The sequence below is a fragment of the Octopus bimaculoides genome, chromosome 21 (genome assembly GCF_046866305.1).
Source record: "Octopus bimaculoides isolate indiv1 chromosome 21, ASM4686630v1, whole genome shotgun sequence".
In the NCBI taxonomy this organism is placed as follows: Eukaryota; Metazoa; Mollusca; class Cephalopoda; order Octopoda; family Octopodidae; genus Octopus; species Octopus bimaculoides.
The window spans coordinates 11,696,909-11,711,908 of NC_142948.1; the positions used below are offsets into that span (position 1 = coordinate 11,696,909).

The 15,000-nt window shown below is 35.6% G+C and overlaps 1 protein-coding gene across 2 annotated transcripts in view; it reads left to right on the forward strand.

Moving 5' to 3' along the window:
* The window catches only part of LOC106883108 (glutamate receptor ionotropic, kainate 2-like), a 251,853-nt gene that overhangs the window by 61,840 nt on the left and 175,013 nt on the right, over nt 1-15,000 (forward strand). For both annotated transcript variants that reach the window (XM_089338811.1, XM_089338813.1), the window contains exon 3: nt 10,921-11,096. In XM_089338811.1, the coding sequence (XP_089194937.1) occupies nt 10,921-11,096 (176 nt within the window). The remainder of the gene's footprint in view (nt 1-10,920; nt 11,097-15,000) is intronic.

The window sequence follows — 15,000 nt, forward strand, 5'->3', positions numbered from 1 at the left end:
GCTCTGTACATACGTATGTACGTATATACGAACATACGTACGTAACGAGGCACGTACAGTCTTACATTTATAAATGGCCTGACTATTTACTGTTCAACATACTGTCAAAACGCCTGAATATAAAGTCAATACCATCAATCTCCATTCACCCGTAACTAATATTCTATCGTAACAGAATCAACACCCTCCCCACTACCTATTTTGATGAAGCTGTCTGAGAATTGCCAAAAGCTAAGGCTATCCATTCTTGACACCTAAAATCGAATATTAATAAATTTCCATTCAGCAGATTCTAACCAGGCTCGTCTTTAGTATTAACTTGTTTGATAGGGTTTCGGAATTTTAGAAACCTCCTTAATAAAGTATACGAGTGACTGTGTAGTAAGTAGCTTGCTTACGAACCGTACGGTTCCGTGTTCAGTCCCACTGCGTGGCACCGTGGGCAAGTGTCTTCTACTATAGCCTCGGGCCGACCAAAGCCTTTTGAGTGGGTTTGTTAGACAGAACCTGAAATTTTCATTTTTATTTCCAGAGACATTCATAAATTTTATCAATCGACTTATTCCCCGTGCGAATCTGCCTGGCCATATGCCAAACATTTGAAACCAATTTAATGTGTGAAATTTCTGCGTAGGCACAGCTGTGGGTGTGTGGTAAGAAGTGTGTGGCGAGCTGTCAGAAACGTTAGCAAGCCGGGCGAAATGCTTAGCGGTATTTCGTCTGCCGTTCTGAGTTCAAATTCCGCCGAGGTCGACTTTGCCTTTCATCCTTTCGGAGTCGATACATTAAATACCATTTGCGTATTGGGATCGATGTAATCGACTTAATCCCTTTGTCTGTCCTTGTTTGTCCCATCTATGTTTAGCTCCTTGTGGGCAATAAACAAGAAGCTTGTTTCCCAAACGCATGGTCCTGGGTTGAGTCCCACAGCGTAGCACCTTCGTCACGTGTCTTCTACTATAGGCTCTGGTTGTGTATGTGTGTGTTTTTGTGGCAGGCTTTGTCACACACCACCGCTTGGTAACCAGTGTTGGTGTGTTTAGGTCCCTGTCGGCAAAAGAGAACGATTGAACAAATGCTAGGCTTAAAAAACGACGTCTAAAGTCGATAAGTTCGACTAAAACTTCTCAAGGCGGTGCCCCAGCATGGGAGACATAAACTGTTTCTTTCATAACTTCTTAATATTACAAAAATGAAGGCGACGAGTTGAGATAATCATTAAAGTGCCAGAAATAAAGGAGTTCGATATTTGTTTAGTCTCTATATATACTGAATTCAAATCTCACCGAGGTCAACTTCGTTTTTGCAAGATCGAGAAAATAAAGTATCACTTAAAAACAGAGATCAGTTATCCCTTCATGAAGAAACTATTGTAAAGGTAGCGAGCCAAACAAAATATTTAACGGCATTTCAGGTGAGTCTCTACTCTCTGAGTTTAAATTCCACCGAGGTCGACTCTACATTTCACGATTATGGTGTAGCTAAAAAGAAATTACTGCTGATCATCTAGATCGCCATGACGCATTGCCTTATTACCTCAAAATCGCTGACCTTGTGACAAAACCGGACCTACACGTTTCACGTATTTACCAAAGAATAAATTTATCCATACTATCCTACTTCCGCTAATTGTCGATTTCCAAATATCAGCGCTGAATCTTTGACGTTTTTGAATCAGTGCCGTTTCTTTCTCTTATTTGATTCGATACTTGTATGTAGTTTTCTACGTCTTAGATATTAATTCATTCGATTTGTTTGCTTTTTAACAAATTATATGAAACTAGAACCCAACAATTTCTCATGCCATCTTTTATTAATTCCAAGGGCTTTCATTTACATTATTAACAAAACATTAATATATTTTTTTCTTTTAGTTTTCAATCATTTTGAAACCATTTCTGATTTCATTTTATAACTGACGGACAGATGTAGCTATAGATTCAATTTGACATTAGTTTTGACGTTTTCATGTGCATTTTTTAAAATAATACGATTTTTCTCAGTTCTTTTCATTTTTGTTTTATTGTTTTTCCAATGACTATTTCGTTTTAACTCCCGAAGATATTAACTAGATTTAGAAAGTTATACTAATATTTCAAATATATATATATATATATATATATATAATATATATATATATATATATATATATATATATATGTGTGTGTGTGTGTGCGTGTGTATATGCACATACATGCACATGTATGTATATATCTATACATATGTAAATATCTATACATATGTAAATATATGTATTAAGACATCAATAAATATGCAGATATACATACATATATATATATATATATATATATATATATATAAACATAAACAGAGATATAATAATACAAGAATACTCAAATAATAGCAGACAAGATGGATTTCCAGTAGTAGTAATTTAAGGCAGTTTATTTCACTTGTCAATTTATCAAAATTAATGCATCTATCATTTATTGTTGAATGTGCAAGTTGAATCCCAAGGCAATGCGTTCATTATCGCACTTCTTAAATTCGTCAAGTTTATGTCGAGTCATTTTCAATGACAGTATTTCAGAATGGTTCAAGTATAATACACACAAAGATACTAACGCACACACACACACAAACACAAACTCAAACATACATACGCACGCACACACACACACACAATCTCATACACTGTAGCGCATGCTCATATGCAAACTGATATCCAAAAACGTTGCAACACAGGCATACGTTCTTATACATATACGAATATATACATATACATATAAATAAATATGTATGTGCTTCTTCATACATTTACAATACGTGTATATGAGTGCGTTTATAATCTAAATATCTAAGTGTCGTATGTTGCGATAATACATATATATTTATATATACTGTAATCCTTCGCCACATCGCGCTTCGCATATCGCGCACTCAGTACATCGCGGATTTTCTGGCTAATATATATAAATTTGCATCACGGACTCCTCAATATATCGCGAGTTTCCGATAGGTATTTATATTTTTTTTAGATTTTAATTATTTCTGTGGCAAGTTTTGGAACGTAACACCCGCGATAATTGAGGGATTACTGTATATATATATATATATACATATATATATATATATATATATATATATATATATATATATATATATATATAGGCACATGAATGCGAAACAGGGTGCAATAAATAGTACTCGAATACCAGAGGTAGAGTAATATGCTCTATTAAAAAGCAGCAAAAATATTACGAAAACTGTTACTCAGTTTTTGTGATATTTTTGTTGCTTTTTAATAAAGTATATATACGTGCTTGTGTGTGTGTGTGTGTGTGTGTGTGTGTATACATAGAGTGAGAGACAAATAGATAGATAGATAGATAGATAGATAGATAGATAGATAGAAAAACAGGTAATTGCGTGGGTATGCAGTATGCTGAGTGTCTGTCTGTCTGTGCATATATGTGATTGTAGCCCCTTGTCTGCAAGTGTCGCTGCGTGAATAAAATTGGCGACATCGTATAGGAACGATACTTTTTAACTTCGTTGGTTTTTGCCGTTTCTGAAAACCAGTGGAGGAATACCTCCCTTCAAGACATATGCTCACAACAGCTGCGGCATCTGCGTTGGATACCCCCCCGCGCGCGCGCGTGTGTGTGTGTGTGAGTGTGAGAGAGAGAGAGAGAGAGAGAGAGAGAGAGCACGCGTCTGTGTATGGGAACATGACAGTTACTCTTACATAATTTGGTGTACAAGTAAATGCACTATTCAGAGTGGAGAGAAATGTATATATATTTATTATAAAAAATGTGGCCAGTCTACTTTGAGTTTTTGCCCTTCGATTAGCTGTCCATGACTGGTGATTAGCTAAGCTTTGTTCTTCCTGTTGATGGACTTGTAACATTTTTGCATGTGCTGCACCTTTTCAGGAGCTCTTCCAAGAATGATATCAACAGTGATGTTTCGCTCTTACTTGTTAAACCTTAAATTTGTTAGGAATAACACATAATAATACATTAACATATAATAATACATTAACATATAATAATACATTAACATATAATAATACATTAACATATAATAATACATTAACATATAATAATACATTAACATATAATAATACATTAACATATATTATTCGTAATTTCTTTATAATGCTCTGTTCTTATCAGGTAAATCACATCTCTACGAATTCTATGATTGCTCAGCGTAGAATTACTCTGTTGCTGCTAATAGATCACGTATTAAGAATTTCAATATAAGGAATTTTGTCATTCTATAGCATTCCAAATGCGTTGTGATTAGAGAATACAGAAAGCTTTCATTACATAGATCTGCTTCCTTTATAGCTGTATAGCGTTGAAGTTATGTACAACAGAGTTAAATAAGACTCGTGAAAAAGAATTCTCCTTCGTCTGATCAAATCAAGCATGAAGGTATCTAATCATGTAAGGTAATTGTTTGAGTGTGTTAATTAGCACTTCTACGGACGTCACATCGCTAAGGATGCTGCTTTTTAAATCGTTGAAAGAGTAGCGTAGTCTAAGACTTGGTTTTCGAAGAGGATGGTAATAGATGAGCAGTATAACCAGCTATAACGGGCACTCCGTCGCTTAAGACGACGAGGGTTCCAGTTGACCCGATCAACGGAACAGCCTGCTCGTGAAATTAACCTGCAAGTGGCTGAAGTTTACAGGCATAGCCTTAACGTAATTCTTAGGGAGATTCAGTGTCACACAAAGCGTGACAAGGCTAACCTCTTTGAAATAAAGATACTACTTGCTAGCTGAGTGAATTGGAGCAACGTGAAATAGTTTGTCTTGCTTAGGGACACAATGCGCTGAAAATCGCACTTGAAACCTTAACATCATGATCCGAAAACCTTATCCTCTAAGCCACGCGCCTTCACAGGTTGAGCAGTACGATTCGAACAAATAATCTTTCAGGCGATGGGGGAAATTTTAGCACCAAGCTAACCTTCCCTATCTGAAGAATGAGACGGACCAGCAGTGCTGGCTGAATATCAGTTTGTTTAAAGAATTGTAAAATTTGAACCAAAGAAATCTTTCTATAAATCTACTTAAATAACGCTATAAATGATAGAAAAAACATGTAATTGCTTGGGTATGCACTCATGTTGACTGTCTGCCTGTACATGTGTTTGTAGTGCCTGTAACTTCGTTGGTATTCATATGTGTGTTTATAGTCCCTTGTCTGCAAGTGTCGCTGCGTGAATAAAATTGGTGAGTTTGTACAGGGACTATGTCCTGTAGCTTCGTTGGTTTTACCGTTTCTGCAAACCAGTGGAAGAATACCTGCTTTCAAGACATATTGTGTTACATACCAACAGTTTGGAAAAGTGGTTAGGGACACTTACGGAATTCGAAGCAAATACATTTATTCTCTGACTAAAATAATATTTTAAATTTAGAAAGTTGAAAGTTGTCAGATGCTCTTTCCTTAATACCACAGTCATTTGGTAAGTGGTAGAAAGCATAACTTTGCTTGTGTGTGTGTTTGTATGTGTGTGTGACTGTTTGTGTCTGTGCCTCTGTGTGTGTGCGTGTGTTTCTGAGAGCGCGTGTTCGCTCGTACGTGTGTGTCCATATTCATAAAAGTTTATCTGAAAATGTATGTGTATATGTATGTATATGTGTAAATCTGTAGATGAAGATAGACAATTTTCTTAGCTATCATTGCGTCTTGTGTGCATAAATTTGCGGCTATCCAAGTGTTTCTATGCGCATGTGTGTGTGTATATATATATATTTGTGTGCATTTGTATGGCAAACTGCCAACGAATATGATAAACTCCAGTTTTCCACTACACCAATGGACCTGTTGACTATATCAATCAAACAAACAATAAAACCACAGAAGGGATCTAATTGTAAATTTACTGCCATTGCCGACAATAGAATGGAAAATATTTAATACATCAATAATACAAATGTACTGTAAATATTCACGCCAAACTGCACTGCATGTCGCTATAAGCAATAGGCGTTTATTAAATATACATGTACGTTGCAAAACGTAATGCTGAGCATGCACGTGATAATTTATTACATGAAGAGTAACAGCTTTACAAATGGTTGCACCAGTCGTACCTCAATGCTAAATTTGACTAAGTACAGCAATATCAGAATGAACGTATTTATAATGATTGAATGAGAAGCTTAATGAATGAAGAACTTGAGATATTTATTCTTCAAAATTAATAGTTCGATCGATAACTGACACCATAAAATTCTACATAAGGGATCAATTAAATGAAAATGATATACATAAAATAATGAACCCATGTAGTTGTGATGCAGAATATTTAAGGAAGGACATGAATACGGGTTTCGAGTATTTGTGCCCCACTGGTTGACGTCAATTAACTTTAAGAGAAGCATGAAATTGTATCGTTATGTTATTTTAATGGTCGATGTATTAGGTCGTTTCACGTAATATGTTACATATCAGTTTCAAAACTCCATAAGACAGAACATCTATTCTCAGTTGAGGATGTAAGCTCATTGTCTATGTATGCAATATGCATGTAACATCCATGTATATATATATATATATATATATATATATATATATATATATATATATAAATTCAATAATAGGACGAATTCTTTTACAAGAATTTATCAAGTAGCTAGCGTGAAAAAAAACTCATAAGGGAAAAAATCCATCATTTATTCCCGAAATATATATTTATATTTATATAAGGGCATTACTATACAATAACGCCTCACGCCATGACGGACTCTAAGGTCAGACTACCATAAAAATGTACTTTTTATGGTAGTCTGACCTTAGAGTCCCTCATAGCGTGAGGCATTATTAGATAGTAATATATATATATATATATATATATATATATAGTCTAGAGATAAGATCCAGAGTTTGAGTACTACACTTAGTAGTACTCAAACGATTCAAACTTAGATCCCGATGTCTTCACGGGGGGTTAATTCCACTGGGTAAAGAATGGTTATAAGAGGGATCAAGTTGAGCAGATGTGGAGGCAATTATGCGGATAAATAAATTAGGTATATTCAATGTAACAGTTTGGGTATGAAATACAAAATATACCTTTATTCTTTTATTCCTATATGTTTCAGTCCAGAGGTGGCCATGCTGGGACACCGCCAGTGAAAGAAAGAATTCACCGAAACTGTTATATTCAATATATCTAATTTGTTTCTCAGCATAAGTGACTCTATGTATATGTGTGTGTTTATTCATACACACCAACACAAGCTCACACACACTGCCCTGGGGATATTAATTTCAAATTTTGGCACAAGACCAGACAGTTTGGGTGAGAGAGTAAGTCGTTTACATTGACCCCCAGTACTCGACTGGTACTATTTATCGACACCTAAGTATGAAAGTCCAAGTCGACCTCGGCGGAATTCGAACTCAGAACGTGAAGTCCAATACAATGCCGCTAAGCATTTTTACCCGGTGTGCTAACGATTCTGCCAGCTCGCTCGATTGTGTCCTAGAAATATTGTAGGCAGCAGCAGTGCGGCGAAATGGCTGATTCGTTAGATGAGTGGAGAAAATGGTTAGCTGCATTTAAATTCCACCGATGACGACTATGCTTTTCATCCTTTAGAGGTCGATAATAGAAGTACCAGTTGAAAACTGAGGTCGATGTAATCGACTAGACCCCTTCTTTAAAAGTGCTGGCCATATGCCAAGTGTTGAAACCCACATTTGTGGCAGCAAGTTGACTAACTTCTATAACACCAGAATCTCGAATATAAATACCCTGTACAACTATAATAAAATATTTCTTTATTTGCGTTTCTGCAAACGGTACCTTGACAGTGTCTGTGAAAGCTTCTAACAAGAGATTGGCCTGTTAGAAACCTCGAATTGATGATGTTTAAATTGACGACCGTTATGTAATATAGTTTAAACCAATCGCCCAATATATCACTCAACTAATCTCTTTCTTGTTGAGGAAAAGTCAGACTATCCCGCTCTAATTCTCTGTGTTATCTTCCATCAAGTACGTGGTGTTTCAGCTTAGTATACAACGAAGAAATATTTACAATTCAATAAAAGGTGAAATTTTAAGTTAATTATTCTGGGATTTGAATTTTCACTATGATGCCCAGGGAATTGAAAAGCTTAATGTGCGGCGGGATTGAATAAATAGCAGGCGGTAATTCCAAGAACCAAACACTTAACGAGCAAATTCTAGTTGCTGATTTCAACACATTCTCTTATTTCAACACCTCATTATATCTGTACAGAAAACAATCAACTATCAAACCAAATTATTAAGTATCCGATATATTTAGAGAAAGTTAACACAATCAACTTCTATTCTCTATAGTTGTTCGAGAGATGTTATAATTTTCTAGATTAGGAAAACTTTTATACATTTCACACAAATATTTCAATAATTGATTGCATCGATATGATTGCATTAAGATACGCTTTGTTTTCTTTAATCTAAAGAATATTTTTAGTAGTTATCATCCTTTAATTTAATACTTTACACAGAGACAAAAGAATTACTCTCAAGATAAATGGATATATAATATATAATTCTGAAGTTTTCTATTGTTTGTCAGTTACGTTTTTTATCCTCCCGTTTTTTTGTTTGATTGCAGAAATATATATGATCATCATCACACCAAGCTGACTGTCCAGCATATACCACATCAAACTTTTGTTATATTTCAATATAAAATCATACAAAGGCGGTGAGCTGGCTCAATGGTTACAGGGTAAAATGCTTAGCGACATTTTGTCGGTCTTTACGTTCTGAGTTCGAATTCCACCGAGGTCAATTTGCTTTCATCATTTCGGGGTCAATAAAATAAGTACCAGTTCAACACTGAGGTGGATGTAACTTATCCTTGACCCTGAAATTTCTGGCCTTGTGCCAACATTTGAAACATATTAAATTATGCAAACACACACATATATGTGTGTGTGTGTGTGTGTCTGTGTAGTGGAGTCACTAAGGTGATGCAGTCATGATCGTAAGATTGGGGGTTCGATTCCTGAACCAGGTGACGCGTTGTTTTTCTTCAGCAAAACTGTTCACTTCCCAATACTCGAGTCCATTCAGCCGGTAAAAATGAGTAATCTTGCGACAGACCGGCACCGCTTTCAGGAGCATAGAAATAGGTACGCAACAGAAGCCGGAACACCAGCTTTATGAGCCTGTCTCGTGAAGGGCCTTTAGTCACTTTTATATTCATACAAGCTCTCCCATTTTCTCTCTTATCCTCTCTCTCTCTCTCTTTCTCTCTCTCTCTCTTTCTCTCTCTCTCTCTTTCTCTCTCTCTCTCTCTCTCTCACCCACTCACTCACTCACTCACTCACTCACATACACACACACACACACACACTCTCAAACACACAGACATATGATTTTGTTCTACTTTTAATATTGAATCACTACCTCAGGAAAAATCTATTATTTCTTGCTCTATCTCTTTCTTTCTCTCTCTCTCTCTCACGCACACACGCACACACACACACACACACACACACACACACACACACACACACACACACACACACACAAATATATATATGATATCTGTTCTACTTTTAATAGTGAACCGCCTCCTCAGGAAAATCTGTTATTTTTTTGCTCTCCACAGTAGTAGAATTTCTAACACTTTAGTGACAAATTGGACTTTATTTCGTTCTCGTTCCCATAGGGTTCCTTATTTCACGTATTTATCAAATAGGTTCTTACATTCAAACATGGGTTTCTCGTTGTTATTTAGTTATTGCTGAAAAGTTTAATATTTTATTGATCGGTTTGTTTGGAATTTTGTGTCTCATTGAAAATGAATAATTTACGACGTATATTTCTTTCGAATTATTCTTTGGAGAATGTATCCATATTAAGAGCCAAGATTGTTTTCTTAGTGTAGCGACCGGCATGCCAAAAGAAGAAACACAACGTTTCCTCTGCCTGTCGGAAATGGTGACTGAGAGAGGTTGAGGTAGGATTTGCAACTTGTAAAACTCTCACCAGATGGTTTCAGGTTCAAACTAACTCCGTGGAACCTTGGGCAAATGTCTTCTATTATAGGAACGCACCGATTAATTTTCTTGTGTGTGGATTTAGTAGACAGAATCTGAAAGTATCTCGTTGTATATATCTGCATGTGTGAGCCTTGCGTCAAGGTTTGAACCCACCCCAACCTCGGCGCTCGAAAACCTGCGTTGGGTTGTTTAAATCCCAATTACTTAACGGTTCGGCCTAATGCACCGATAGAATAAGTACTAGACATTTTTAAAACATGAAGTACTTTCATCAGTTTATTCAGCAAATAATCTTCAAAACGGTACTCCAGCATGGCCTGCCGTCCAATGACTAACAATAAAATATATCGAATATCAGATTAAGCAATATATATACCGAATGTCAGATTAAGAAATTCTTACAACACCAATCCTGATTGTCGTACCTCAAGTAAATACAAAATATTCTTCCAAGAATTTCAGAATTCTTCCTAGAATTCCCCAAAATTAATCGTATTAAGGATGGACAATTCAAAACAGACAGTATACAAAGCATGCTGCTGTGACGGGGGAAATAAAAAGAAATGCAAACTATTCCATGTGTACGATCCAGAAATCGGAGGATCACAACAACGGTTCCTTTCTGTTTACATATATAACTGTGCAGCTCTATGAACATTATTATTATATCTCTAATAAACATCTTTATTTTCAGGTATGGTGTATATATGTTTCGTCTTCCCACATTTCGGAGATTGCCAATCAATTCTGTTTCAGCTCAGGATAGTTATAATTCATGTCTCAGATTATTAGCTATACATTTATATATGATAATGACATCTTACTGAAAAACCAACTAAGTCACTGACCGCTGAAGTAGTTGGATTTGGCTGACATTTTGCAACTTATATATCACGTTTGATTTTTCTCAAATACTTGCAGGCCTGCTCCGGTTACAGCGTGTCATTAAGGCTCCGCTTGGTCACGACGCCCACATCTCAATCCGTCAAGTTGATGATAGAAACATGAGACAAGTTTTGCGAGAAGCAAAGGACAGTAAATGGAAGAATTTCATAATAGATCTATCAGTGGAAAAGTCAGCAATGTTTCTCAGAATGGTAAATATGCGTATTCTTTACTATTTCTTAAACGATTATATCATGCAATGATGAGGTAAAGTGGTTATTATTGCCAAAACCTATAAGGCCTACTACTTATGCATCAGCATTGCAACCATAATTGAATATGTGTGTGTGTATGTACGTGTCTGTTTATATATATGAGTATGCGCTTACATGTGTGCATATACGTGTGTGTTTGTGTAGATGATATGTATGTGTTTATATGTGTGTGTGTGTGTGTGTGTGTGTGTGTGTGTGTGTATGTTTGTGTTTCTGTATATGATGCGTATGCGTTTACACATGTGTGCATGTGAGTGTGGCTATGATATATATATATATATATATATATATATATATATATATACACACACACACACACACACACACACACACACACACACACACACACACACACACACACATATACATAGATTGGTGTGTAAGCATATAGATATAGATGCATACCTACACGCATATGCGTGTGTATGCGGAAGTGTAATTATATATTTCAGTATATATGTTTGCGTACATGTATATATGTATATATGGGTTATGTTTCTTCGTCCTAGTGAGTGTTTGTATATATATATATATATATATATATATATATATATATATATATATACATGTTTGTGTTTGTGTGCGTGTCTGCATGTGTGGATGTGTGAGTGTGTATCCGTGTATATGTAAGAGAAATATTTTATCGTAATTCATCTTTGTTTTGTGAAATGACAAAAATATATTCAAAGAGATTTCTCCCTGAAAGCATTAGTATCACTCTGGCATCAAAAGTTCTTAACTTATGACGTATGAGTGATTTATAATAGTTACGTCATAATCGATATATTTTTTTTTCCTTTTTTATTTTCTTTATTTTCTTGGCATAGTATTTGTGGGTGTTATGATATATAGTGGATTTACGCCAATAACACAACATACAGAGCTTCTTGAGCTGATTTAATAGCTTCTCCGAAACGATCTTGGTTCCAGATTTAAATTCAGACGAGTTTAAGATTTGCTTTCGTTTGTCTAGGGTCGATAAATCACATTAATATAATGAGATTTGTTCTATCAATGATGCACAGTCCTAGACAAAACTTGCCCTCATTCTTCTGTCAACTTTAAATTATATTGGTATTATCTACTAACAAAGCGGTGGATGTTTAGTTTCGTTTCTCAAATCAAACATTCTTTAATCCCTCTTCACCATACCCATATCATTCTCCACTTTTTCGTAAATTCCAAGCATTCCATCCCAGAATATCTACTTTCATTATTTTGTTTCCCTGTCTGTTTTTTCTTGTTTATTAATCATATCAGTCTTATTGGCTTCTGAGTGCTTAGCAAACCTCATGGACACACATTTTTCCTCCTGACCAAAACAGCTAAATATGTTTCTTAATGTTTTGGAATGTAAATAGTTCGAAAGAGACGAGGATAAAAGTTATATACGCAAGAGACAATATTACAATATTACATTGATTTCCTTTCTCACTGACTCCAGTTCTCTTCGGCTTCATGTTTAAAGAACATTTTCTAATTTGATTTCATAAGTAGAGGAAGGGACACAAGCATTAGGAATTATAACTTCTCCTTATGTTACTAATCAAATACAGAATAATTCAATACTTATGAGGAAGCGAACGATCCATCCTGAGGCGATTCCATGTTGATTCTATACAAATGACAAAGAACATGTTTCAGTTTCTCGAGCTACAGTAACCTATGACAGCACTGTTGAAGCAGTTTCACTGAACCTTGTTTATGGTTTTGTGTGAGGAAGGCTACAACCTGTGAGTTCCTTTTTGAAGAACATCTCGGAATATATAATGACATAGAGGAAGGACTACAGCTCACAGTCTATGTGTAGAAAGTTGTTACTCCTTCTACAAATAGCATCTTAGAACCAAATAATGGTGTTGAAATTATGGTGATTAAGTATATTCACAGGCTGGGGAGAGGAAAGAAATGAAGGAAAGAAAACCAATGGCATTCCTTCCTATCTATAAAGTATAACATCTTGTATCAACACAATCGACACAAAGTAGACAAATATGTTACAAGAAACAGTGAACGTTGTCGAGAATTAAAGGATCATATAGAGATTTGTGGCCAACAACTTAAATTCGATTCCTTTTTATATAATTGGCATCCTTACATGTGAATATAATCCGGTGTTTGATGGCCTAATTATCACATCACACATAATCAACCATAAAACGTATCACAGGCGACCATCTGCTACATACAATTAATGTATCACAATATATTAATATAAATTTGCAATTCTATGGGCGAGGAAGTAGTTGAAACGGTTGAATGCTATACTAAGTGCATCACTATAATTAGTTATGCACCTCTGCTTTCTTGTCCCAAATCTGTTAAACCCAAATTTGTCTTCCATATCACAAGATCAATAAAGTAATTTAATTACTGCCGTTGATCCAGTTGGATATGATATCTTCTAAATTAAGTTTGCCTGAGGCGGGGTCGTTAACATCTTTATAAGGTTTGTTCATTGGACTACTTCGTAAGAAGTTGAGATTATTATTTTTCTAATTACTGCTAGATTTGTGAAATGAAAGGAAATAACATTTTGCAAAACTGCACATCTCACCATCCGAACTGTGGACGAGAGGGCAACTCAATTGTATTTATTCTAGTATTGTCTCTTATTCAAACAGCCTTTACCATTGAATAGTGGGGTTCTATTTAGATTTAAGCATTTTAAAGGAAAATATTTTTATAAAATTGTTCTGATCTGGAGAACAGAAGTTTGCCCATGGTTTTTGCTAGACTCTTAGATACTTAAATGGTTCTGTCACTAAACAAAGCTACAAAACAAAGCAAAAAAAAAAAAAAACAGAAAAATAAAAACATACAGAGGCAAGATTTAAAAAGGGTGGAAAATGAGTAATATGGGTGTTGAAGGAGTAATATAAGATCTTGATTCGTGCGACTTAAACATAGATTAGCGGATATTCATTTGAAAGTTAGGTAGAAGGCCACAAATACTTAAAACGTGTGACAATGAAGGCCACTAATTCGTGACTATTATTCGGATGATACTTTACCTTAATGCTTTTCGAAGAATGTTGCGCTGTATGTTGCGCAAGCTTAGCAAGGGATTCCATCGTTTCCACTTTCCACATCCCACTTCGTAGTCGTCACTTGTTCCAACATGAAGTATGCGCTTTTATTTAGGAGCATCGCCCATGTTGTACAGACAGGGGATTCATAATATGACCATCGGTATTATCTAGTCACTTCTCTTCCAAGATCTGACCTTGGCGTGTATCCATTGCTTTCTGGTGATAAAAGCATTAAGTGAAGCGCTAGTTACAATACGATGCTTTGCATTCCTCTTTCTGAAATGGCAACCATAACAGGAGAAAGCGATATTCGTTGTAATGCGTACGTGAAAAGAAAAACGCCATGAATTAATAAAGAAACACAGAAGAATGAATGTAGCCCGAGTAAAAAGCATGTGATCTTTGAGGATCACGAATGAATATATCGGGCAGACGGGTCCACTTAAGCCTGAACTGTGAATGTCGACTATAGCAAACAGAGGCTATAAATATATGTATCACTTATACCATGTTTCACTATCGATATATGTCCTCAGTAGTAGAACATCGATTTCTGATATTAGCACACAGCCATATGATATTGGTTGGAGGAAGTGCGTTGTACAAGATTTAACTGTCACGACTAATGAATGTCGATATTTGCGATTATCAGTCAGGTAAAGATGAAAGAAAAAGTTGACGCGCGCAGGAATTGAAACTAGAAAGGAAATATCGTTACTAAATACTGCAAGCTATTTTGTCTGTCGCTGTAATAATTCTGGCAGTCTATGCCGCATCTTGAGGAAAATACTGATTTATAACTTTCGCAC